The following is a 27972-nucleotide window of genomic DNA, read 5'->3' on the forward strand; positions in this document are numbered from 1 at the left end:
CACTCTTCGGTCACGTTACCGATAAGACAAAAACCGTCGAACGATTATCTACGTGTGCAAAGAATAGATTATGAACCGATCGAAAATTCCAAGGAACGAAAGGACCTCGAGGTTCCACTGGACACCGCGCGCATCCAGTGGGAAAAAAGTCTATCTATTAGCGACGGGAACGAAGATCGGGATCCAAGAATCCCTCCATATTGATATGAACCCGTGGAAACCGGGAATCCGCAAGGGGAGATGGTCGAGAGGGACGCGGCGAGTCCCGCGGAATCGACGTATTAATTCACGATAGGCGAATTAGAAATGGTAATCGACGTTAAGAGGGAACGCGCACGGGGGTGATTAGTTTTTGCCGTGCGAGGGACGGCTAGCACTCGACTCAAATTAGTTCCTCGCTGCATGAACGTACGCAGGACCCGAGGCTGAACGCAACGACGAAAAGGGACAGCGGAAAGAGGGACTGAGACACGAAGAAGAAGAAAGAGGGAGAGAGAGAGAGAAACGAAGGGGCTGGGTGAAACAAGTGGGAGGGGGCGGCCTCTGGGAACATCACAAAGCACCCGGCAAAGCGCGTCTCCTCGTCGCTCTGCCTTTTGCCTTTATTTCGCTTCGTTTTTAATTCCTCCCAATTCCACTGTCAAGACCCGGGGCCGCCGCCACGAAAAACTCTGGAGACGCTCCCTCGGCTCCCTGCGTCTCCCTTTTCTATCCGTCCCACCTTTCTGCCGCGGATAATTCGGAGCGACGCTTGATCGAGGCTTCGTCCAATAGAAAAGTTTCCCTAATGTTTTGTTGTTGGTTCGTTTATTAGGGATCACGAGATGCACTTTGCTGCATCTACGAATTAGCGATTGCCAGTGGTTTGACGATTGTTTTAACGTTTTAACGATCAATTGTATTAATCTGTTGTATAACAGTTAGGAACAATGACTTTGATATTTAGTGAATCTGACTGGAACATGGTGAAACATTGGTAAAAGGGTTTACTGTCAATGTCGAGGGTAAATATAACCTTTCAACCCATGGTAGTATCCGACCCATCTGGATCGAGAGTTCATCCCGCCAGCGAAGGATTCCTCGAGCATTAGAAACATCCCGCGCGCCGCGGAAACGGGAACAAACGCACCACGGCGTCGGGAAGAAATTTATGAAGCCCGGACGAAATCGACTGCCGCGTTTCCCTTTCCCGTGCACCCCGCCGAGACCCCGCTAATGTCATTATAATGGGCCCCCGTCAAGACACCCGACCATTTATCTCGAAATTGCCGAAAAATAAAGGATCCTAGCTTCCTCTGGGACGGGGCCGCTGTTCCCTCGTGGAATTCTCCTTTTCGGCTAATGTTTCCGAGTGCGATCATCAGCGACACCTGATCGGGACTCTGGACGATCCACGGCAGATCTGCGATCTCACTCTCGATCGACAAGATCGATGTTCACGATGCGCCAAAGAATAATGCCACATAATCAGCAATACGAACGTTTACCAAAGTAATCGAAACATCCGTTCGCGGTACCGTTGACAAATCCTACTAGACGATTCGCGCGTTAATTGGATGCCGATGCAGTATGACAACGTGGGAGCCGGCATCCCGGGCCGCTCCGATTCCATCGATTTCGATTTCAATCGGGGATCGGGCTGGGAGAAAGTCGCCGCTGCCGGACATCTGTCGCAGCGGATCGAGCCGGGCGGCCGATAATCGATCGCTTATTGGGGCCATCTTCCACGGGGTGCCCAAAAAGTCCCTCGGATGCGCGCTCCGCCTGTCTCCTGCCTACCCTCTCCTCCACCCCTCCTCCACCCCCCCGTCATCCCGGGCCGACGGTTCGTGGAACGACGTTTCCAATTCGCGTCGCCGCGGATTTTTTGTAATTAATCCTCGGTGCATCGCGACGGAACACGCCGGGATAGGAGGAGAAGAAGAAGACGAAGAAGAAGAAGAGGAGGCGGGGGAGGGGAAGAGGGGAAGAAAAAGAGAAGCTGGACGGAGACAAAATGAAGAACAGATAGCGAGGAGAGTTGCGCTGGGAGGGGATCAAGGGGGAGGGAATGAACGAAACGAAAGGGAATAAAAGCAAGGGTGAGAGAGCAGAGAGAGAGAGAGAGAGAAAGAAAGAGAGAAATAGAGAGCGAGAAAGAGAAAGAAAGAGAGAGGATATGGGACAGAGAGAGTTGCGAGAAGGAGAAGGAGAAGAGGAAGAACGGAGACCAGTCTGGCGCGGTGTATCCGGTTTTTGCGGGCGTCAGATGACAGTCGCTTATTTACCGGGGCCCGCGGCCATCTTGCTGCGATCTGACTTAAGGAGGAGGCCCCCCGAACACCGCGGAAAAAAGGAACGGGCACAGGACGCGATCGAGGCGATGGACGTGGGACTCCGCTCGAATTAATCGATCGGTTATCAATGTCCCCGGGATTCGTGGAATGGAAGAAATATGGCAGCCGTGGGGCTGCTGCTGCTGCTGCTGCTGCCGATGTTATATACCTTGCCACCGCGTCCGTTCCTCCCCGGCTCCTATGATTTCTTATTGTTCCCTCGCCGGTGGAACTGTTACCCTCCGGTTAACGACTGTGTCTCCTTTATATGTTTCTCCGCATTTCTCTGTCTCTCCTCCCTTCCAGCCCGCGGCCTATCCTTTCCGCGTCGTTCACTGTTCGCACGGACCGAACCCGTTTGCGATGCAGATCGTTCGTAAACACCGGTACAATTTTAACGGACCTTCGGAGAGATTTCGTTGATTACTTAGCATATATATTCCATTCGTGCATTTCGATCGATGGAACTCGATTTTGTGTCAATCTTCTGCTAGTTTGGAGACTTGACTTCTATCGCGCTTCATTTTTTATGCTTTTTTCCTATTATATTTCAATAAGAAAGTGAACACAATCGTCGAGCGTTAACGAAGTACTTTCCCACAGTGAAAGTGGACGCGGATTGAAGTCGAGCTGTAGGAAACTTATTAATAAATTTCTTTTATGAGAAACTTGGAATCGAACGTTCGCGACGGTGCTCCTCGGATGAAGCACTCGCGGAGCGGCGGGCGAACGATGTTAAAACCAGAGGATCAACTGCGCAGCAGGGGTTAACAGGTTCGCACGTGTGCGCAGTGAAGGCGTACGATTATTATTATTAATTATCCACAGGGATCGTTCAGCGAACGAGCCGCGAGCTGGGTAAATTAATTATGCCCGCGTGTCCTGCGGGAGGAGCGTGTCCGCCACGGGAACGAAGGGGATTCCAGGTAACAGGTAAACCACGTCGGGGAGGGAACGCAGAAGCGTCCGATCCAACGGCGGATAGTGGCCGACTAGCGCGCCTTAATTACCGCTAATTAACATGTTCCTGGCCGGTCGAAGTCAGCGCCGTTTACGGCCCCGGCCACTTCGGAATGTTCGTCCGAGCCCCGAGAAAACCCGATTGTTATATTTTTCTCGGCCACGCTGTTCCCCTTTTTACTGTCTGGCTCGCGATCCACTGGATTCTATTACTCTCCTCTTTCTTCCAACCCCTGCTAACAAGGTTTCCTCCAATTCCTGTGTGTTCGTTCACGGGGGTTAAAAATAAGAGGAACTGTATAGGTCCACCTTTCGCAAATAAAATAGTCTATAAAATAGTCTATAACTTGTAATACTTTGTTATTTAGTTGCTCTATGCTTCTATTTATTGAATTCCTTTATTAGACATCAATTGTCTTATCATCAAGTAATTTGGAAGCTAATTACTGACCACCACAACAGTCAACGTGCTAAATGCAAGTGTAATTCTTTTAATGCCATAGGTTTACCGACCGCGTCAATCGGACGCATATTGAATCATATTTGATCGATGCAATTGCATATGTATGCTAATTGCCTATTTTTAAACCTCTGATTTCCAAGATACAAACGTACAAACGTCCACTTTTCTAGGAACAATACAATAAACTGTACGATACCCGTGAACTTCAATTCCATGAATAAACGTGTAATCATAAATGAAACTAAAACGAAACGCGGGCAATTACAATAAATTCTTGTTCCACGATACAAGATTTCTAATAGAACGAATGATCCAACGACAACAATCTCGAGTAGACCGTAACGCGAGGGATTCCATGATACATCCGCGCTACAAATGAAACAGTCCTCTCTCGCTCCCTCTTACAGCAGCCTCCCTCGCGACGAGAAATCTCCTTTCATTTGTCATCTCAGCTTTGCGTTTGACTCGCCAGTTTCTCCCCATTGTTCGCCGACCGGGGATAGTTTTGTCCTTTCCCCGAGAAAATCGACGAACGACGTGTTCAAAGATCTCGGAGGGCATCGCGAGCGAAGATTCACGGGTGGATCGAGTTTCCTCGGTGAATTCCAGCGACGGATAGCCACAATCGGCGACCTTGGCTTTCGGGATCACCGGCAGGCGACCCAAGGTCGAAGATTCGGTCAACACTTCCTCCCTTTGAGAAGAAACCACCCCCTTTCCTCGCTTTCTTACCCGCGCCACGGTTTTGTCCCTTTTTTCCTAGTACTCCCTTCTCCACCAGGAGTTTCTGTTTTCTTTCCTGCGAGTGGAACTCGCGAAGACACTTTTTACTTGGGCGTCGCGAGAGCCCACCCCTATCCGGTCCGGGGTGGAGGATCGATCTGATTTTGAGGGAAGGTGAGAACTAGGTGCGACGTTTCTTTTAGGAGATTTATACTACGAGAAAAATATTTCGTCGTACCTTCGGTGGAGAATGTTGACGGATGATCTTCGAACCTTTCAGTTTAACTTGGTTCGAAGTGTTTTAGATCTTCCGCTTTAAACTTTGCGATGTTCTTTGGTTGAACTATATTTTGATGAAGCAAATGCGATGATAAGGTAACTGTAAGTTATATTGACTGATTCGAGAACAGTTGGATAACATTAAAACTGTGTCTATACTATTGCAATATTACGAATAATTCTATGAAGAATCCATAAAGTTGATAATTGATGGTTAACTGTTTTAGTTCTGTAGACTGTAATATCATCACGAGTGATTCAATATTTGTATAGAGTGCTGTATAGACACTTCGATTAGGAGTTTGTGAACATTACACTTGTTTTCATACTCTGAGAATTCATATTTGTACCGAGGGATGCTAGGTTATTCAAATATAACCAAAATTCACCGCTTTTCCTGGAAGGATTTACAATAGGATGAAAGGACGAAGCGGAGGAGGCGCCGTGTGTGGACGGTCGCGCGTTAATTAGTTGTCGAGGAGTTTAAAGGCAACGTGGAAGGACTTCGGCTGGTTTCTAGGTGGTCCCGAAGCCTCGAGTCATCATAGCCTCATTTACTTGGTAAAACAATCTTCTCGGCAGCTCGATAGGCCTAACTGCATTAAACTTCGCCACCGCGTAATTAAACTTCCCTGTGGATCAACTAGATTCCTCTCAGCCCGGTTTAGGGCACGTTTATTAATTACTAAACCGAGCATTTTTCGAAAATCACCGGGTAACTTCTGCCATCGTCTCCCTTTGCCTTTGTACTTGTTCTTTTCGATAGAAAATGTTTCGCAGCAAGAGAACCAGAGAAGTTACAACGGATTATTAGAGCGCGCCAGATTTCACGCGGCTAAGCCCCTTTTTTTACTGATTTTACCCGTCTAATCCTTACAAATGCCACGGCAATCTAGCTTTTTCCCTAATTCGTATTACCGAGCGACCCGCATCATGCGAGTCCTAATCTTGACGGAACGCGGCCTGTTACTTCGCGGCTATTTGTTGAACACCACGGTGCTCTATAAACACCGCTGATAATCCCGCGAAAAATGCCTGGCAATTACTCCACTTGTACACTCCTATCGAATCGATAGATTCACCTTAAACACTGAAACCAAGATGAACAATCAAGCATCGAATCGTCGTTTAAATCTCTAAATATGTTAACTCCTTGACCTATGACTCATTTCTCAACTGTGATCAGCACAACTTTGTCAGTAATCAATTATTGAAAACAACGAACAATTCTATGCATATCCTATGTCTATGTTCGCCCCATAATATAATAATCCATAACAAAATAATAATACTTAATTCGAACTCAAAGGGATCGAGTAATATTTCTCTTTATTAAGTTCTATTTAAAATGTTCACCATGACTCGCACGTTATCGTAAGCGAACGGGTTAACACGTTAACCAAAGAAAATCCATTTCTCTTAATAATGCGTTGTCTTTCAACTTCTTTACTTCCTACTTTTTCTCTTACCCTCTATACACAGTCGAGCTATAAAGAATAATCCATTAAATTACTTCCATACGCTTTGTATTTTATATTTTATTATCTTTTATATTTTACATAATTACTTTCCATGGCTCGCTAGAGTTTCGATTCGAGAATACCATCATACTCCCACGAGGAATATGCAACTGGCAGTATATTAATACCAACCATGCGATTTACCTTGAGCTCCAACGACAGCCGCCCGGGAACAACTGAAAACGGGGGATCGAGTCACTGACAGGGATTAATGTGCATGACCAGTACTACTGTGCCTTTTATTTCCAGTATCTACGACGAACAAGTAAATTACTCCTACGATTCCTAGATTTCTCGATCGCGCAGCTGCAATCACTCTCTACAACACGCGATAACAGCGACACACACCCACCGTCATCCCGAGCAACTATATCCCGCCGACCGGAAAACAACGCTAAAGGCAGTCGTACAGTTCTTCGTTAAGTGCGTCAACACTCTCGCATACTCTCTCGTTCCCCGCGCGGAAACGTGCACAATGATCAACCTTAGAAAAAAGAAAAGAAATCTCTCGCGTGCCCCAGCGAGAACGAACGCGTATACACAAGCGTGAAAAATGTGCGCGGCTCGAATCGAATTCCCCCCCGCCCCGCCCCCCGTTCCACAGAAAACGGTAGGTAATCGTAATCCTAATCAGCACCTCTTTGAAGACAGAATCGGCGAACATCGTTACCATCGCAGAGAATGTTCGGGATTGTCACGGGAATCGTGGTGAAACTATAAAATCTCGGTGATCCCCATTCTCGTTTATTCGTCGGCCGTTCATCGCGTACCGATATTCCACTTACAACGAAACTCATGATCCGTCGAAACATTCTGCACGCGCATAAATATTCGCAGTCTTTGTTCGCTACAGATTATCGTCGTGTGTGTGTGTTTCTTCTTCTTCTTCTTCTTCTTCATCTTCATCTTCATCTTCTTCTTCTTCCTGTTGTCATGATAAATCATCCCGTCGGAATTGTACCGCGATTACCAGGACACTGTATGTACCAAGGAGACTCGGAAAATGATCTAACGCAATTTACAATTTCTAAACTACGAACCTGTCACGGCGAGTTCGTAACATAAATAAATTATATCGATAGAAATTCATATCAGACGTTATTGTCTCGTTTAATTGATCTCTCGGCGGCCGAAAACCGCGACGACGCGACGATTTCCGGTCCCGAAGCTTCCGAAGAAGCTCTCCTCTCTCGATCATTTTTACCATCTCTCTTTACATTCTTCCTCGTTTACTGGATGCAACACACTCTCGCAACCTCGACGCTAACGAAATTAACGAATTCTCACGAACCTCCAACGATTATCCAAGGAATATCGAATTCTCTTTGGGTAACTCCGTCCGTTCACAGCTTCCTCGGACTCCCGCCTACGCGTTAATAGCAATCGTGATAATTACTCAATCAATTAATATTAATAATAGCAATATAATAATATCTGTTTGAAAAGAAACGAGCACACTCTCTCTCCCGATCGATCTTTCCTCGACGTGAATGCTACGAAGCGTGGTACTTCGTTAATATATCTGTATACGTTAACACACATATATATATGTATATATACATACATATATATATACATACATATACATATACATACATATATATATATATATATATATATATATATATATATATATATATATACGTACATATATGTACAGATTATTTATATCTCTATATATAGAATATCATAACTCGCGTACAAAAATATTTTATATTAAATCGACTATCGTCACCGAACGTCCCGCCACGAAACGATTGGCTCTATCCCCTGATCCTCGATGATGCAGATCAGCTCGGCACTAATTCCGTTCCTGGAACAAGCAGATTATTATTCATCTTCCCATGAGAGCGCACAAACTACACGGTACATCAACAGGAGCATGCCGAACGAGACGAAAACGAACGAGTCGCAAGCGGAGAAAGGAAACGACGTCGTCAACAGATAGTACAGATCGCATGTATAAATTGGATAAGCAGTGATCATGCACGGACAATAGAACGGCACGCAAGAACAGGAAAAGAAAGCAGCGACGAAGGGAACACGACGGAGAGAGGCTGGAACCGGGAGCAAGACGAACGATAAGAAACTAATTGCCCATTCTTCGCACGAAGCACACGAAAGTTTCGATCCCGACGAGTGAAAGAAGAACGCTTCGCCACGCGTTCGAATTATTCACCTATCAATCCGCCTATCCGCCGCAATTTCTCTTTCTTCACCGAAAATCCGGACACGCCCTGGACCTTTTTCACGACGGCGAAACAACAAAACCGTTCCTCTCTTGTTCCGCCAGTCGCCCGGTCCAGCTGAAAGGATTCTTGACTACGATTTCTCGGTAAAAACCATCGAGGAACGAACGTGCACACGGACGCGCACGTGTTGTATACCAGCGGGAAGCAAAATCTTCTATCGTGGCTTTCCTCCTCGCCGAAACAGACTTCTTCGACGGCGAACGTTCCTCCTCCGAGTTGACTCGAGTTCGCCCATTGTTTTATGAAGGGTCTATCCTTTCACGACGCGTGGCCCCGTGTTATGTGGACCCGGCCCGGCGGCCATGGAACCCAATGAAATGCGCTTCGCGCTCCACTGACTTTTCCGAAATGTTTTTCCGGCTAGCAGGAAACCGAGCGAGTCTCCATTCTCTCGTCGACCGGTTCTTTTGTCTTCGACCGCGGAATCCTTTCTCGCGATATATATATATACATATGTATGTAGGTATGTATGTATGTGTGTGTGTGGGTGTATATACCGAGAAAAAACGGCTAGATCGAAGTACAGTTTTGCTCGCGATTCGTGAACGACGGGCAAAGAACGGTAAAGGATTTTCTGACGCGAAGGATTAAAACACGAATCGACTGCAAGGATTTTCTTGTTGCTCCGATTTACTGTCTGTTAAGTAAGAACGGAGAACATTGTTTCTCGGGTATTTCAATAGGAGGTGTGAATCACTTGAAGTTGTCCTTGATTCGAGGAATAGGTGCTCGTTCATCAGGATTTCTCGAAACGTGGAACGTTTAGATGTGGCCTAGCTGTTTATTGTGTTTGAATATTCTTTCTTAATCGCGAATAGGTAGAACTGAAGATTCGATCGAAGAATGATTACTATAAACTTGAAACGAAATTCGATCCAAGAAAATTCTAGACAAAGTATTTGAGATGTTAAGCTCCACGGAAATCTTCACTGTTTTTCCATAGTTATTCTTTTGTAGCAAAAGTAGGAACGATTATTAATCATTTACCCTCCTTGCATTGCAGTATTATCAGTTTAGTTACGTTATTAAACACTTTCATTCGGTTATCTTGCATGTTACGATTGTTTTCGAGTAATCCAGAAGCGTCATCAGCGACTGACATGGTGCTTAACGTGTTAATATAGACATTCACTAATTTTTGATATCAAGAAATTCTACATTCGCGAGTCAGCTAGAAGCAGAACAGTTTAGAGGAGCTGCGGCGCGCAAAACCGTAAAAATGGCATCGCGCGACGACTTAAACAAAGAGGAACGTGCGTTCAACCTGCACCGGTGTCTTCCACAGTAAAAATTGCAAATTTTTCCCCGAGGTTGTCGGTTTTTCCGGAAACCGGCGGATACGCTGGTCGCCGGAGGACATGCCAGCAGGACTAGGAAACGGAGATCTCCGATTCGGCGTCGGTGGACGTGCACGCGTGAAACTTCCCCACCGTCCCCCCCCCCCACTTTTTTGCTATTAGCTAAGTATACCGCCTCTGGCTTATGTTAAGCTTCGGCAATTATTTGTCATAGTCAGCTGAAACGAAAGCGGAGACAAAGGCGCGAGAGGGAGACTTTGTTGGGAGCCCTCCGGCTAAGGCGTTCTCATCAATTTCGCTGCTATCGTTCCTCGTTCTTTCGTTTCCCTATTTACGGTGTCCTGCTCGGATCTCGGATTCCTCGCCACTTGAACTGAAAATACCCTAAATGCTTCGTATTTTTAACCCTTAATTATTTCGATGAATTTTAACCAGTTAACAGCGTTCGACAAGCATCCACGTCATCTTGAAACGCAGAATGGTATACGTTTTTTCAACGATAAATCGTTTGTTTCTACAGATACATGTGTGATTCTTCTTCGTTTTGCTTTAGTGTATCGTTAGAATATATCATGGATGCATTTGCTCTGCGTTTGATGAGTTTGTTATTTGATTTTATTGTGCGCAATGAGAGATTCTTCAAACTGAACTCAACAGCTCACTGGTTAAGGCGTCTCTAACTGTGTCTTGGATAGTAAAATTTTAATATATCAATTGTATGTATAGTGAAACAAATAACACTATCGAAATTTTATTGGTATTACAAATATTAATCACTTAACGAAGAAGATTGATGTAATTTCTGAAGTCCTAGTTCAGTAGTTAAGGGTTGAATACTGGTATAATTTTGTTTTCTTCGTAAAAATCTTGGAATGTTTAAGAACATGGTTTGACTGACTATGACTTGATCTATTTATGATTAATATTGAATGAACAATGAATAAAACAAACTGTTTGATTTCAATTTAGGTAGAAATACTGTCGATCTCTAAAGACTAGGTTCTGAATTACGTTGTTCCGAAGCAGGTTCCATCGCCAGGAACCAATAGCTTGGCTCAAAAAGCAGCACAACCCCCGAGAGCAACAAGAACACAAGGGGGCCGAGTTAGTCCCGCGCGAGAAAACGCAACGAAGCCATTCAGACCGCTCGTGAAAATGCTCGGGGCCCGTTCGGAACGACATAATAATCAGCCGGCAGCCGAAGATTGCGAGGAGCAGTGGTTCCCCGAGCCAAACGGGCGCCCCCCGTTTCTACCTAACTTATACTTATTATTGCATTATCTCCTTTGGCCTAGAATGCCGCGAGACCGAGGAAAAAGTCCTCGGAAGGAGACTCGGCCGTGAACTACGGATTATAATTCATATGAGGAACGTAATTCGCGACTTGAGAAATTTAGAAACTGGAGGAACAATTAATAAAGAAGCAAAAAGGAAACCTCCCTTCTATCAAGAAGAAAATATCAATTTTTACGAAAAGTAGTGGGATACATTTATTAGCACATTTTAACTTTTCAAGAACCACGATCGTATTTTTTATTACTTATCACTTTCCTACTGTATAGAATCAAAAATTGCTTTAATAAACGTCAGAAAATCTAAATTATCAATTAATAGGTGCATCTACAACGAAGAAAGAATCGAAAGAAACCAGAAGCGAAGCCGTATTTCCGAAGAATTAAGAATATTCTTAAGATTCCTCGAGAAAGGGTGGGTTGAAATGAAATTCACATGAAGTGCCTTAATCCTGCATCGATTCGTCGAGACCAGGATTCTCAATCGACAGAACAACTCGCTCCATCCCCCTCGGAAAGCGAAGAAACTAGTCGCTGAAGCATAATGGTTCGAGACCATATTTTTCCAGGGAAGTTTCGATTCCGCGCACTCTCAGGTGACGTCCCTTGTTAGCGCACCGATGGACAGGTGCGTCCTCCTCCCTTTCACTCTCTCTCTCTTTCTCCTTCTCTCTCCCTTCGCGTCTCCTTTGCGTTCTTGCGAGTCTTAAACGCGCGGCCAACGATCACGATAATGTCTTCATCTCTTACTTTCCGCGAGCGGCGGATTGCTCGCGCGAGGATCCGCTTCTTATCTGCTTCGAGCTTTTTTGCGATAATAGCGCGTGTAATTCTAGCCGCCGGTAAAAAGCTTCAGGAAAGGACGAGGGAGTGACGCGACGTTGGATCGACAGGGTAAAGGTCGAGATTCGTGAATGAAATCGAGAACAATTGTGGTCGTTCCGAGTTTCTCGGATAGTTTCTTCATTATCTGTCGACGATTTCCAATTTATTGGACATCAAATGGTATGAAGATTTTCGAATTTCTTTGGAAGGTTGGGAAGGCAACGGAGTTTCGAATTTGGAGCAGGAAGGGTCTAGAAAATAATATACGTTGCTAATTTCCAGCGCGACCACCGCTCCTGACGCGTTCAGGGGTGGCTTTCTCATGAATGTGCCGCGGAGAGTTTCGCGAGCTCCTTAATGAACTGAGTTTCGCGAAAACCATTAATAACCGAAAGCCAAGTACGGAAAGCGCGCGAGAGAGAGACAGAGAGAGAGGTAAGGGATGACGGGCTTCCAACCCCGTGAGAAACTCTCGGTGTGCTCACCGAGAATACTTTCCCCCGAAGAAGAAAGAATTCTTCTTGTCACTACTAGAAATTTCACGAGAATCACTAAATTGAACGTAACACAAAGAACAAATTGAAATTGAAAGACAAAGGTAAAATTGCGTACCGTAAATTGAACGATAAAATCAAGGGAAAGATGAATACGCTAACACCTTGAAACTAACAGTCTCAAAAACCTACCTAACTTCCACTAGAATCACTAATCATATTATGCAACCAGATAATTAAAATAAAACAACAAACCACTATCGTAAAACAAGCAACAGAGTTCAAACCAATACAAAAATTAATAAATCAACCCTTCCGACAACGAGAACCTCGGAAACACGAAGCTTCCTCGTCAAGACAGACACGGTTCCATCGGAGAGGCAGAAACGCGACGGATCCTCGGCCCCGAGGAAATCACCGGGGCGAGGAAGGCGTGCGAGGGGGTGTCTGGCAGCCCTAATGCGACGTATCAATATACGTGGGTGCCGGTGATGGGCCAATATCGCATAAGTGGCCCGATTCGCCGTCATTTGTTACGTTTTGTTCGGTCTAAGTAATTTAAGAGTCACCCTTTGCTCGCCGCCCTCCACGACCCGCGGAGAAAGCTGCCTGTCGAAGGAGGGGGTTGGTCTGCGAGGGACAAGGATCCTTGGGCCAACGGGGAGGCGGGAGGGAAGAGGGCGAGCGGGTGCACTTCGCCTCCATTCTTCGGCAAATCGCGGCATATTTGTCAGATTTTTGTTCGGGAACAAAACCTCGACACGACCTTCCTCTCGCGCGCGAGGGTGGCTCTCGGGGGTTGGGAGTTAAGTGGATTGGTTTCGTCGGAGATCGGCGCGAGCGTCTCTGAACGCGACCGACTTAATTCGAGCCCGCCCCATTCCGAGCAGACACTAGATTCCACGACTTCCGATTCGCGAGCCACTTTTCTATCTTCGAAGGGGTGGCTTTTTTCGCGGCATCTTTTTCTCACAGGCAAGCGAGAAACTATTAATTCGTTTTATAATTGATTCTTCTGTTCGCTGATGTAAGATTATGCGAGTCTGCATCGGCTCTGTGCTATTCCTTTGGAAGCGATATCGTAAACGAAATGGAATTATATAGGTTATGAGGCTTCTTTCGAATTCGCTCGAAGAGGTTGGAACGTTAGAAATGGTTTCTTCAGGGAAATTAGGTTTAAGATATGACAGTGTGCTGGTAGTTGAATAGAGGTTGCTGCGGAGGGTTTAAATTATACAGAAATGAGATTGAAGAGATTTTGGAGCATGCAAATCGAAAGGGAATAATTTGTTGCATGCTAATTACTGCAGATCTTTCACTCACCCTTGAAACCCTTTTCCGGGGAAGTTGACTCGGGGTTGTTTCCATCCGCCTCTACGTCCGCTTCGTTTTCTACTGGTGTGTCGATCTGGAAACAGAAAGGAATTGATTTTGAGCATCTGTAGAAAGTAATGATGCAAGAGCAATAAGGGAAGTAAATTGATTAGCTTAATGCCGTCTGCTTTGAGCATAAGATTCCCGAATTTCGACTTCAAAGTCGCTATTAGAGGAGAGAGAATGAGTGAATATTCAACGATGCACATAAATGACACGTGTGAACAGCTGCCGACGTCCGTAAGAGCGTCTTCCCACGCGTCTCTCCGTGGATCACAACACGTGGGATCTCGAGGCATTCCACATGGAGCCGAAGCCACGTGGATCGCTCTCGATTCACTCGTTTCGTCCAGGGAACCGTCTCCCTATCACGTCGGTCACACCAAATGTTCACAATGGCAGAAATTTGTTTATTTTCATCGCAGCCGGCCCGATCCTTCAGTCGATTAACCCTTCAACCCTCTCATAAGAAGTCATTTCTTCAGCGAATGATAACTTGTTCTCTCACGAGCGAAGAAAAAGGGGCCAAAAAGCGCTGAACGAGAAAAGGGACACCGAGGTTGAAAACGGATCTTCGTAAAAAAAGAAAGACAACGCCGATTCACTTTGTTACACCCTCTTTAACGATCCCTCGTTGAACATCCGCAAAAAGCCGGGGACGCTTCGATACCTTGAAGAAAGGGTTTCACAATGAGTTTTCTCGGAACAAGAAACAGTGTGAACGTAACGACACGTCGGATTGAAATGCTTATCGATGAATACTAATCAGTAGTCACGGGACGAACAGAAGAATGGCGGCACGACGCAGTGAATTCCGAGGAAAAGTTCTGCAGACTAGAGGATCGGAGGAAAGATCAGAGATCGAGGTTAGATCGGGACGAGTCTCATTCTCAGACCGGGTTTCGCGTAGGTGTAATTATGTCTGTGGAACCCCTTTTTCCCACAGAACTAAATATAGCGAGTGTCATCCGATGGCCTGGACACACATGTCCCGCGCCGCCGGGCCACATCTGGTCGCTGTTTCCTGCTAGCTACTGCGATATGATTTATTTTCGAGCAAAGGAATCCCAGAGATTCACCGCGAGCTTCTTCGAGCGGAACAATCGGTTCTGCGACTTCGCTTCATTAAATTTCAGATATTCCACGTTTCGAATAATCTCGAATAATCTCGAATAATCTCAAATTATCTCAAATTATACTCATCCCCTAACAAAATATGCCATATAAGCGCCATAGCACTTTTACTTACTAGATCCGATGCCATATACATGATAGCAAAAATCATTTTGTCATTTTCAACACTGTTATTGTAATATCTACAATTAATACGTTAAATATAATAGTAACTTCGGTGAATTTCTTCCTTGTTATCTATGTTACCGTACTTACCGCGGTAAATTTAAAATTCCAGTCCATTAAGGGTTAATCAACATATTTTCAAGACACTTCCACTCCCTTAAAATGTCCAAACAACTCCAAATCATCCCCTGACAACACACCTTCAAGAAACAATACCCCATTCACCGGACGCATTTCCACGGTAACAATTCTAATCGTTGCGGGAGCAACAAACCGGCGAGCAGGGTCAAGAAGAAACTTCCATAAACATCGCCGCGATGCCCCCTAACATCCCAGCGGATTCTTCGAAACGAGACACTCGCTGTTCAACAAACCGCTACAGATCGCTCCAGAATAACAGGCCTGGCCGTTCTATCTCCGATCTCCGTTGAACCCAGCCCGGCCCGTCCATCCCGCGGGGTGGTAGAGGGGGTTGAAACCTCGTTCGCAGAAGAAGACAAGTTCGCCGATCGAGGTCACCGGGCACCGGCATCGGGAATGCGCGTTGCGCGAGCGGCGCGCGCGTTCCGAGTTCCCCGAAGTTTCTTTCTTTCATCTCCGAAACATTATTCTCAGGCCTAACGGCGGGCCCGTTCCGTTCCGAAGACGGGAGAGACGCGGCGGAGCAGAGACGGAGCACGGAAAGGACGCTGGGGGGCCGAGAGAGGGGGAGGAGGGGGCAAGGTAAAGAGCGTCTACGCCACGGCCAGTTTTGAAATGCCGGGCAATATAGTGAGTTCGTTACGAGGCTCGCCCCGACGTGGTATGGCTCATAATTGTAGAGCTGGGTTTCGAGCCGCGCACCTTGGGGCACGCTGTTCACCCGGTCTGACACCTATTGACCGCAGGAAAATTCGCTTCGACGTTCAGAACCGATCGGATCCGCGACAAATTTCGGATCACCGATACCCTAAGTTAGCTTCGGTTAGAGATAGGGGTTGTTCGTCGTGTTCGTCCCCTCGGGAAATGATCGGGAACGGTTCGAAGGGGTTCGGAGAGAAGAAAGAAAAGCGGATGCAGAGCGGACAAAATATACCCGGGCCGAGGATGAAAATTATTAGCTCGAGAATGTCTTAATCCCCGTGAGCGGAGCGAAGACTCGCGGTGCTCGGCTTAACATAAACTTTTTTCCCGCGGCCTGGCTTGCTCGACGCGCGGAGAAACGCGAGGATGCGGCCCCTGTAAGTGGTGCAACGCGCGGGCTTGCACGCCGCGCCGGTGCATAATGCATGCGAGGCGTCGAACGGCGTTTAAGGACGCCGCACGGTTTTTGCCGGCGGATCCGTGCCCTTTACCGACACCTTATCAGTGGGAACGAGACTCGAAAGCGCGGCGTTCGAAAATATTTCTCGATATCAAGAGGAAGGATCGAGGGATCGTCTTCGGGGAGGAGGAGGATCCTTGATTCTCTCGGCGAACGCGCGTCTTAAGTTATTCCCAGGCTGTCCCGAGTTATTTATCTGTCTACGCTTCGAAGGGGTGAATCTCACCCTCTCCCCTGACCGCGTCTTAATACGCGGAGTAAATAAACCAGCCGCTTCTCCGAGGAGTCATTCGGAAATTAAATTAATCCCTTCCACGATCGTCCCATTAGAATCGTGGAAACATGAAATATATTCGTCTGTGATATCGAGTTGCCTCTTGCTGTTAATAAAAGTGTAGTTGATCGTTCATAGAAATTGACCGAATTCGAGTGTTCATTTTGTAGCCCCATCGTCCTGTTTACCAATTATCATGCTTTGGAATCTTAACACTAAAACTACCAGACGGATCAAAATTTCTAATTTCTTCTTCTTACGATTATTAAAGGGATAACAGATGTTTCTGAAGAATTATTAAAAAAATTGATTTAGCAATGCGCAAATTGAATTCTAAATCAATTAAAGCCCCGACAGAGGAACTTTGGAGTTAACTTTTAACCTTATCTGTTATCTCTTTAACAATCGCAAGAAGAAATTAGGAATTTTGATGCGTCTGGTAGTTTTAGTGTTAAGATTCCAAAGCATGATAATTGGTAAACAGGACGATGACGCTACAAGATGAACAATCGAATTCGGTCAATTTCAATGAACGATTAACTACACTTTTTGGAGTTGAAGGAATTTCAAGAAGTCGATTTAACTGTTTGGTAGTTGGCAGTGTTAAAGATGTTGGTATACGAATTCCCAGTAAATCGAAGCTAGGAAATTTGCATTATTCCTCGATTAAAATGATATCCTCCGATGAAAGATGTACCGAGCGTGGAGAAGGGACGTCGCTCCAAGCGGAAAGAGAGCGAAAAGCCACGGGAGGACTTAATACGAAGAAAGTTACGCGGCGGAAGACCGCACGGTATATAAATTCAAAGTAGATTAATATTGTCCCCGCGGCTGTCGCGGCGGCAAACTTATGGCGCTAATTCGGCCGACGAATTATTACTCGGGGCTGCGCCGAGCCAGCTCCGCACCGTTGTTTTGCGAAAAGGGGGGCGCCCTGTCGTTAATAGAAGCCGTACGTGCTCCGCAGGACACCGGGGAACGTGTCCTAGGATATTAGGACCGGGCTGGTATCCTGAATTCCGACGGCTAAATGAAACGTTCGCGGATCAACAGGGACAACTCGTGTTTAGATTCGGAGAGAACACGCGGAAGACAGACAAATGATTTTCTACTTGTAAATGGAAAAGACATTCCAGGGTAATTCAATCCTATGCGGACGAAGACTCTTTAACGCTAAAACTACCAACCAGTTAAATCGACTTTCTCAAATTCCTCTATAAAATCTTTAAGAGTGTATCTCTTGAGACTTTCTTTGATTTACGATTCAGTTTGGAATTGTTAAATTAATTTTTCAGTAACTTCTCAAAGAGACACCTGTTGTTCTTTTAATAATTGCAAAAAGAACTCAGAAATGGGTTATTTTGACCCATCTGGTAGTCCTAGTGTTAAAGTACACAAAGCTAGCAACATATGAAGATAAATTATACATCGAATGATTAAATAATAGAAATAAAGGAAACTGTACACTGATCTATTGCTATTCGAGTAAAGAATCATTCGTTTGCAACTTACTATTGCAAATATGAACATTTCATCTCGCCAAGATGTCGACAATTGTTCGCAAAGGGTTAACCCTTAACACATTCCGCGCTACAGAAATTTGGGTAATATTTTGCTTCTGAATTGCATTGGTTTTATAAATAAAATATGGAGTTATATTCAAGTTTTTGGTTATTTATATATTTTGATACCATTACTTCATGTTCTCGCTGCTTTGTAAAGCATACCACCATTAAAAATATTTTCTTACAGAAATTGGCATGTACCATGTATGGTACACGTGGCACTGAACGTGTTAACCGGTTATTTGCGTTTAACAAAGTATTCATGTCACTTTAAAGCTTGAATTGATATTAATTCCTTCAACGATGAATTCTTTATTTTGTCACATATACATGCAATCCTTCTTTGGTTTGTTTTGGTTTTCCATTGAAATGTACCTTATGTGCATTCGTCCTGCATTTGATAAGTACACACTTCACTTTTTGATTTTATTGCGCGAAACGAGAAATTTTTCAAACAAAATTCCAGAGTTAACAGGATAAACGTTCAGCTTGAATCTTCGAGACTCTATAGATCTTCCTGATTAAATAATAGTATTATTATATTATAAATGAATATGCAAGAGGAAATGATTTAAATTCGTTGAAATATGAGTAGATAGTTAAGGCTTAATGATGAACCGATTGTGAATTTTAGTCTTCCGACTGAGTATAAAGTGGACGCATTATTTTCTAAGAAACTTAGACGATACACGAAGCCGTCGGAATCCCGTTTCCCCGATAAAAACGAATCCGCATTGTCATTCTAATCGTTCGGAGGACGGAGAGGAGGGTGGAGAGGATCGCGGTGGTCTTTTAAGAAAATTAAGGAGCCTCTGCATTGTCTCTTGTCTCGCGGAAGCCTCGAGGAGGAGAGGAGAGCGTAGACAACACAGCTGTTTAGCATCGCCGATGAAAAACTCAGGCCGGTGATTATTCAAATTATTTTCAAGAAGGGCCAGGGCTTTCTGTCCTGCCGCCGTCGCGGACGTCTTTATACTCCCCCACGTCTACCGGGTGCGAAAGAAGTATACAATAATCCCTTTGTGCATCCTCGAAATCGAAGGAAACGCATCAGCCGTTTGCACGAATCTTCAGAAGGCAACCGTAAGTTCTCTTAAATTCCGTTCGTAAATTTCAACCAGTGAAGATTATAGACATAACCAATTTATATTTATCGACTACAGGGATCAACGATCATTACTGATACCGATTTTTATTCAAATATATCAATACTCTCGCAACAGAAGCCGCACTGCAGTCGGCAACGCCTGAAATTTAGGTCGAACGCGGTCGACGTCCGAGGAAGACAGAAAGATGAAGCGAGCGCTAGCTTCGGCCATCGTCCAATCGAGCGGAAAACTCATCAGTCACTCCGTGACCAACACCTACGGGTGTCGGTGATCGCCTAAAAACCTTCTCTTCCGTCTAATCTCTACCTTCCCGTCACCCTTTCCCCTTTCTCTCCTTCACGCTCAAGTTTTCTTCTCCCTGTCTCGATCCAGGCTTCCAATCGATTCTTCGAAACCGTGAACCATCGAATAACGATTGTCAATAACGGAAAGATTGTTTGAAGAATCGAGGATCGCCGGATCTCGAAAAGATGCGTGGAATCGACCCCGTTGACGCGTGAAGCCGAGGAAACCGGGAGAGAGAGAAAGAGAGAGACCGGCATGTCGAGAATCACTTTAGACACGTCGCCTATCAAGAGCCGAACCATGCTTCCGGCAAAACACAAAGGCCGCCTTCATGCTACGCACCGTCCTCCGCCTTCGTCGTCTTCGCTGTCGACGTTCTTTGAGACGACGACGACGACCACCGAGCGATCGAGCGATCTCGCTTCGTCGAGCAGCGAGAGCAACTTATTATCACGTCGGAGAGTGCTGTTCTGCTTTCGCAGTCGACGGACTCCGATAGTCAATGCTCCCAATCTCATCTGTAGACAGTTGGTCATACAGAACATTAACTGCATGCTGAATTTATTTCAAATGAGTGAAATTCTCGATTTCTGTTCATTTTAAAATACTGTGTGCTGCGTTTCTGAATGGAGAATGTTATAAAGATTCAAAATTACTGTGTTGTGTGCCTTAGAAGATAAGTGGTCTCGAAACTTCCGTCTAAAGGAGCCGCAAAGCGGTTAGAACGATAAACTGTCAATGTTAACACTAGAACTACCAGATTTCTTGTTTTATAATTACTGGAAAGGTACAGATGTTTCTCTGAGAAATCGTTAAAGAAGCTGATTTAATGATATCTACACTGAAATATAAATCAATTGAAATCTTAATGAATACATAGTTATACGTTTTATAAAGAAATTTAGAAAAGTCAGTTTAAGTGCTTGGTAGTTCCAGTGTTAAAAAGATTCAAAATTACCGTGTATACCTCAGAAGATAGTCTCGAAACTTCCTTCTAAAAGAGCGACAAAGCGATTAGAACGATAAACCGTCCACTGGCAACAATTCAACACCCTCTGCGCCCCGAACAAGGGCTCGGGAAACACCCTGGCAAATTGTGGATCGCAGAAGGTCGCGGCGAAGGGGTGCGGAACAAAGACATCCTCTAAAGAGATCCTAACTTCAACCCTTTGCACTTGAAGGTTTTTACTAGAAACGTTCAACATCTAATCAGATGTAGACGACGTTATTTGAAATGATCTTGACCATAATTCGCGCACAAATTAAGTAACGAAACTTCAGTATTCTACTAACACGTTACACAAGATTGAAAAACATTAAACCTTACGATTCTGTCACATCAAATCCCCGATTCCGAGTCAGCATAAGTTTACACTAGAACTACCGAGCAGACGAATTGAAGTTTTCAAATTTTTCTACAGGTACTCTAAAACTACAGCTATTGAGATTTCAATTGAACGATTCAATGTCCGTGTTACTAAGTCAATCTCTTCAGTAATTTCGCAAAGGAGCATCTGCCTTTTCAGTAATTGTAAAAGAATAATTCACGAATGGGTCATTTTGACCCATTCGATAGTTCTAGCGTTAAACCGCCAAGAAATCAGTCCACCAAATTCAATTCCAAACGCCAAAGGAATCATCGTAGCAAAGGCGCATTCTCAAAAACAGTAGAGCCAAGAGACTCTTTATCGAGTAAGAAAGAGCAAAGTGGAAAAGGAAGGACAGAGCAACCCTCGAGGAGACACGCAGATAGTCAGCGGTCTTAGCGTGTCGCTTAGCACCCTATCTGCCGGGATCTTCTCCCCGGGTCCAACCCCTCTTCAGCCCCCCGGGGGCTGCGTTTGTCGTGAGCATTACTCACTTTCTAGACGCCTACTTGCGAACCCCATCGTCGGGCCGTCCCCGAGGCTCACTGACTACATTAGGGGACAAATCTTCGTGCGAGGCGAGGCGAGGCGAGGCCAGGATTCGACCTAGCGAAGGGGGTTGCTGCTCTCCGGGTGTTACCCTCCCTGCCCTCTCGCGCCGCGAACGGACTGGACACTTTCCACCGGCAGGACGCGTGTACTCGCGTGGACCGGAGAAGCGCCGATAGGCGTGAATCCTTCCCTCAGATTTATGGGTGCGCGACGTGGAGGCTCCGGGGGTGGCTTCCTGCGCTGATGAGAGATTACTCGGTTCAACGTGGATGTCCTCGCGTGTTTGGTTCTATGACTGACTTCCTTTGGTTTTCGACGCGTCGATAGTCGTAGAGTTGGAGTATAGAGGAAGTTTATTGGGTAAATCTTGGTTAGGAAATATACATATTTGAATGTATTTTTGTATCTACTTCGGTTTAACTTAGGTTCAATTTGGGTTCTTCCCGATGTATGATAAAATTGCTCTATTGCAAGATTTTTGTGATTTGTGTTGAAGAATGTGTGATAATGTTGTAAGAAGGGAGTTTGTCAAAGTGAAAATAGTTTAGTGAGGATTAAGCTCTTCATTGTTGAGTGATTTGTAGATTGCTTGCTTAGTATAGGGAAGTTTTAAAGATTTTATTCATTCTCCAAGGTTTTCACTAATATTCTATGAATCTAACTATGGATAATGCGTCATATCTTTAAGTAGGAATGACGTCTTACTTGCAAACACTGACGGACCTAACGAATTCAGGAGACGAGATCTCCGAAGGATTTCTCGATCTATCGATCCCGAAAAGAAAGAAAAGTCGGGTGTTCTAAGAACTCCCGATCCCCGCGAGTCCTCCAATTTCGATGTTTTGTGAAACAACTGTAATTCGAACCACTTTGCTAGTTGTAAAGCAAATATGCTTCTTTCGTCGCTGGTTGCCGGGCACGATTTACGGGCACCGGCCAAGAACACTGTCGCGCGCGCGCGCGATTCTTAAAAGGATCGTAAATTCTTCGTTTCGAAGCCGACTCTTCCTGGTCGCTCGTTAAAACATAAATCCTGCACAAGTTGCATACCCAGTCGCCGCGCCGGTGGAAACGGATGCAACGAGACAACCGATTTCATATTTCTCTGGCAAATGGCTCTCCTAAGCATCGCCGTGAAATTTTGTAGGATTCTTCGCTGTGTGTGTATGAGTGGAAGATAATTCCCTTAAGATCCTCGCAGATACCAAGCTTATCTAGAAATCTTCACTCCGAATCATTCGAAAACGAATATCGAAATTTGTCCTTGCACTCTTAACAGAACTATGGATCTATCGAATATAAATTTACCTAAAAATCTTTAGTACAACCGATTGAAGACGAAAATGGAAGATTATCGTTCTCTCTCGATAGAAAACAGCGAACCTTTGGCACTCCAGATGGTTTTGTAATCTATCAGCAACTGCGACTAATTTTTATAGTATCTCTAATGAAAATGAAAAATGCTATAACATTCCTTCCATCTTTTATTTTCCATCTCAATACAAAATTTAAATGTGTGGAAAATCTAATAATTTTAGGGTAGTTTCTGATTCATTAAAATATTCAATATTACAACTGGTGCAATATTGGAGCCTACAGAGTTCAAAGGGTTAATGTATTACTAAAAAAAAAAAAAAAACGGAATAAGGGAAGACAAATAGTGGCTTATTAGAAGTACCAACGAGCGATTCCTCGTTGCAGGAAAAAGGAAAGAAACGGGCGCGGCGGATTGTAGTACAAAATCTTCGCGGAATCTTTCAAAGAGATTAACGAGATCCACGTGTCTGGTATTATCGGCACGCACCCAAGACCACTTGTTCGAGGGAGAGCAACCTGTAGACACTGGCATACCGCGCTGATCGCACAACAGTGTGTACGAGAAACGAAGCAGGAATTCAGGGTTAGCAGCGCGGCCAAATATAGATCGGAGTGTATGTGGGAACACGTGTACGCGGCCATAAATATCTCGTTTACGTTTCGTGTGCGCAATAAGAGAACAATCCCCGCTGAACCGCGGATGCTCCGAACATAATTGGTTCCTAGCACAGCAGCCCGCCGGTACGTGAACAATTTTTCTTGCGGGACATTTTTCGCTCGGCGAATGATAGCGCGGGCTTGTTAAACCTTTACAAAGGTATAATTCATGGGATTATCGGAGGCAATGGGTCAAACGAGCCCTCCAAGTAGGCTTAAAGTCCTCCGCTTTGTTAACACTGGAATTACCAAGCTAGACGAAACTCATTTCGACCTCTTCACTTTACAATTACCGGAATTGCGAGCACGTTCTCGCGTAGGAAATGATTAAATCCACTCGTTCATTGATACGAACGAAACAACAGAAGTTCATTGAAATCTAGGTAAACGGAATGCTTGACGCTTCTAGCGTTAGTCTTTCAGAAGATTCGAAAAGCACTTTGACCATAGAATTCCTCCGAGGTCCTAAAACGATCCATAAAGATCTATAAAGGTATCCGAGAGCGATTTAAGAGTCCCAGACCTGTTCAGTAGCTTCTGTGCCATCGCACAAAAGACTCATTTCACTTGCAAACTTGTTTGGCGCAAATAAGTAGACAAAAGCAACGAACGAGCAGCCGGACAGCAATATTCGAATGAAAACCGAAGATTTACTGGTGCGTAATAGCATCCCGGAATCCGGAAACGCGAGGCACAGTGGAAAGGTTAAGCGTGGCGCAACAGCCACGTAAATATTCATTGCATCCATCAAACGGGAGCAGTTGCGCTTAAAATATGGAAGTGCTTGTCTCCTTTATGCTTTGCAGCCTCGCTACTGCAAGTTTCAGTACGTTGTACCGTTACGCTGTGTCCTGAATCGTTCGGAGCGGACGTTTCGTTTGGAAGATCAGAAAGAAAAATAATTGAGGACGTTCCGGATACATGAACGATTCTCAGAGGTACGATAAGACTGGGCGACACTTCCTATTTGACAAAATAAAGCAGCCTCTTTCGGAGGCTGCGCCAGATGTCCCGGCCCGCGAACCGACCACTTCTCGCGTCATCTGCTGTCGAAAACGATGGAACACGGAGACGAAGAGATAAAGGGGAAAGATACTGTCTGTAATCAGACATTAACACACAGGAGCGCGCTTAACGCGTCGACAGCTGAATTAGTGATCGTTAAACCGCGGTTGATTACGCATTTATGGGAAATTTGGAAGCGCAGCATGGTACACAGCCATAGAATACAACGGTGTACACATAATATCCAAACTGATATACTATTTCTCAGGAACAGCTATTTTTCATCTTAACCCTTTGCAGACGAATGTCGACACTTCGGAGACATGAAGTGTTCTTATTTGGAAGACTAAATCGCAGAGAAATGATTTAATTACTCTGACAGCAAGAGATCAGCTCGTAGTTTCCTTTTTTCCTATTAATTAAGTAATTGATATTTAATTTAACTTCAATTGTTGGAGACTTTGTATATTTCAAAGAATCTTCGTCCGCAAAAGGATAATTCCACTTCTCTAATATCCTTAAAAAGTTTGAATTCGAAGTCAAAACAGTTTAACGAAACAGAAATTCGGAAGTTACCATTTTACATAGCTCTCCTAATCTTATATCTCGTACAATAAATCACACAGGAATTCGCTCGACTAAAAATTCTTTTCTAGATCTATTAAGAAACTGATCCCAGACAAATACAAGCGATCCAACAATCGAAACGTCAAGTACTCGACACTTCGGTTCCCAGACTTTCCGTTCCCGTATTCTCCTTTCGCAAAGACTCTTATCTGCGACCTACCAGTTCCACGACTACCGGACACACTATCATCCCCACGTTTCACCCCTTACAAGATCCACCGTGTACCGGCCGGAGAAAGGAAATCGGCGTTTAATCGACGTTCACCGCGAGAAACGAGTCGATTTCACGGTCGATCCCCGCGTTTCCGAATTCCCCGCGAATCCGAGGCGTCGAAATAAGAATACAGCTCCCTCCCATAACTTATTCAGCGTTTAAGGGTGGCTCGGAGGGAGGGGGCGGAACACGGCAGGCACCCATAAATCATGGCATTTTCAGATTTCCTTTTATCAGCGGCGCTCTGGCGGCGTGACCACCGTTGACCCGCGCCCATAAATATCCCCATTAATATTAACTTAGGCTAGGCTAGAAGCCGAGAATCGCGAGTGACCGAAACGAGCCGGCAAAAAATCGGGGCCATAGGGGTGCGGCGACCGCGCGCTCGCGTCCCTGTCCGGGGAAGAAAAAAAGATCTCGTATGCCGGGGACGAATCTCATATTGGCCGCAGCTGGGAATTGGCCCGATCGAAAAATTCATGGTGAGCCGAATTCCGGACGGGGGTGGCGCGCCCACCCCTCGGCGGTCACGCGGAATCGCTGCCAGGGAATATTAGTTTCGATGCTGAGCTGCTTCCGGGGATGTTCCTGCTCTTATTTCTTCGCGTTGTACTTATTGTTAGTGGCCATCGCTTTTTTCTGAGCTACAGATGTCACGTCGGGGCAATCTAACTTCGCGACGGAGGGAAATTATGTGGATCCTCGGCTAGTGGGCATTTGTGGAATTAGGGAGTTTTGTTCTGTTGAACGGCTTGGCGTTTGACAATAGGTTTATAGACGTTTGTTGTGCATGTTGGTCTATTATTCCTAGGAATATGAATATTCAGTGGTTTAGATCTTGAAAATCGGAGAGTGAAAAGTACAATTGAGACACTCGTGTAAGACTTTCAATGAAAATCGAGGTAATCATTTGATACATTACCATTGTAACACTCAATATGCGTGAAATTGACGCGGTCTGTGTACTCCATGTTAAGAGTTACACCTTTGAGATCAAATATCTCTTAGTAATACCAAAGTTTCGTGTCTAGAACTGATTATTTGAAGAGGTATGTAATTAGATATTGAAAGGACGATCAATTCATAGTTTCTTCTAGTATTTAAAGGTTCGGTAATCATACAATATCGTTTTCTATAGTAATCATCAGAAGATTGAACCTTAAATTTAAGTTCCTTTAAATTTCGAGGATTCGAAATATCCAAGTCGTTCGTAATTCCCTTCTTCCAGCGACAATAGATCTACATTTACTCGTTCCTTTCCTCCGGAGCGTTCGACATCCACCTCCTTCGAGTCACACTTTCTTGCTCGACCGATCCGCCATTCAGTCCGCTTTCTCGCGGCGCGTAAGAAAACCGCTGGAACACGTGAAATGCAAAACGCGGAGGCGTCGCGTCGCGTACACGTGCGATCGATCGCCGCGAAGAAAGTCGACGGTTCCGATGGCTCCGCGACATTTCCACGGTCCACCGACCAAACACCTTTTCTTTCGCCATCAGCGACGCTGAAAGTGTCTCGACCAACACCTTTCATCCGCGTCGCAATTTCATGTTTCGTTAGCCAGTTAGCTGGGGGTTGACGAGTTAACTCGTCGTCTACCAATTGCCCATCCGAGTTTTACGATTATTCCCTAGGGAAGATTTCTCTCCGCCGCAGTAGGCGCTCGTCCTCCTCCTCCTCCTCGTGCTCCGTTGTTCCTTTGTTTACTGTTCCATTCCCCTGTTTTTTCCAAGACGTTCCTTGCCATTGTCGTGCGGATAACGACGATTATTATCCTCGTTACGGTGAACTCATTAAAATCGATTCTCCGGTTTGCGGGATTCCTTGAACCTCCGGTAACCGTGCCAGTCGGCGGACTACGCGGCGGGAAGAGCAGGAGGACTGCAGTTCCCCGCGGATCGAGGAATCTTCCTCGAAACGGCGCTCGTCTATCGCCGGCTGAGAAAGATCCACCCTCGCGGTAGATCGCAGCATCATCTTACGGTGCGTTTACGCCGAGCTTTCGACTCTGACAAATTTCGTTTGGCGTGAACGGAAGAGGAACGTTTCAAAAGCAGCACGGAAGAATCATTGCACCTCTCTCCGCAGCGTTTGTTCTCTAAATCAAACTAGCAATCGTAGAACATACGGAAATATTCAATTTGAAAAAAATGCAATTACATTCGCTTCTGGAAATAAACAGTCGTTAATCATTTGGAAGTATTAATAAAGCATCGATTTCTAAAATTGACAGTGCACTCGTGGAGACTACGCGAATAAAGCATACGTCGTTAAAATCGATAGAACATTCGTGAAACATTTGAAAATATTAATAAGAACCCTGCTTCTGATATCGATGGAGTAATCCTGACAGAACTTTCGTAACCACGAATAAAATTTGAGCATTGTTTCATCCCCAAAATCGAATTCTCGAATCACAGATCGCGAAACATTTGAAACCATCTCACAACCCTTTGAATTCGAATCTCCTAGCAAACAAGCGTCGACACCGTTCGACCGGTGTAAATGCGGCATTAGAAAGGCGTCGGTCGTAGTTTTTCGACGGTTAAACCGATCGCCGAGGCGATATCACCTGTCCTCGCGGCTACATTGATGCCTCTTAAGC

The 27972-nt window shown here is 45.1% G+C and overlaps 1 protein-coding gene across 7 annotated transcripts in view; it reads right to left on the bottom strand.

Annotated features, from left to right (window-relative positions):
• Positions 1-6468: 6468 nt before the first annotated feature.
• LOC116425700 (ubiquitin carboxyl-terminal hydrolase 48) overlaps positions 6469-27972 on the bottom strand; it is a 75864-nt gene continuing 54360 nt past the window's right edge. For all 7 annotated transcript variants that reach the window (XM_076373680.1, XM_031973748.2, XM_031973750.2 and 4 more), the window contains 2 exons: positions 13745-13829; positions 6469-8073 (listed from right to left, as the gene is read on the bottom strand). In XM_076373680.1, coding sequence (XP_076229795.1) covers positions 8051-8073; positions 13745-13829 — 108 coding nt within the window. In that variant the 3' untranslated portion in view covers positions 6469-8050. The remainder of the gene's footprint in view (positions 8074-13744; positions 13830-27972) is intronic.

The sequence above is a fragment of the Nomia melanderi genome, chromosome 14 (genome assembly GCF_051020985.1).
Source record: "Nomia melanderi isolate GNS246 chromosome 14, iyNomMela1, whole genome shotgun sequence".
NCBI lineage: Eukaryota > Metazoa > Arthropoda > Insecta > Hymenoptera > Halictidae > Nomia > Nomia melanderi.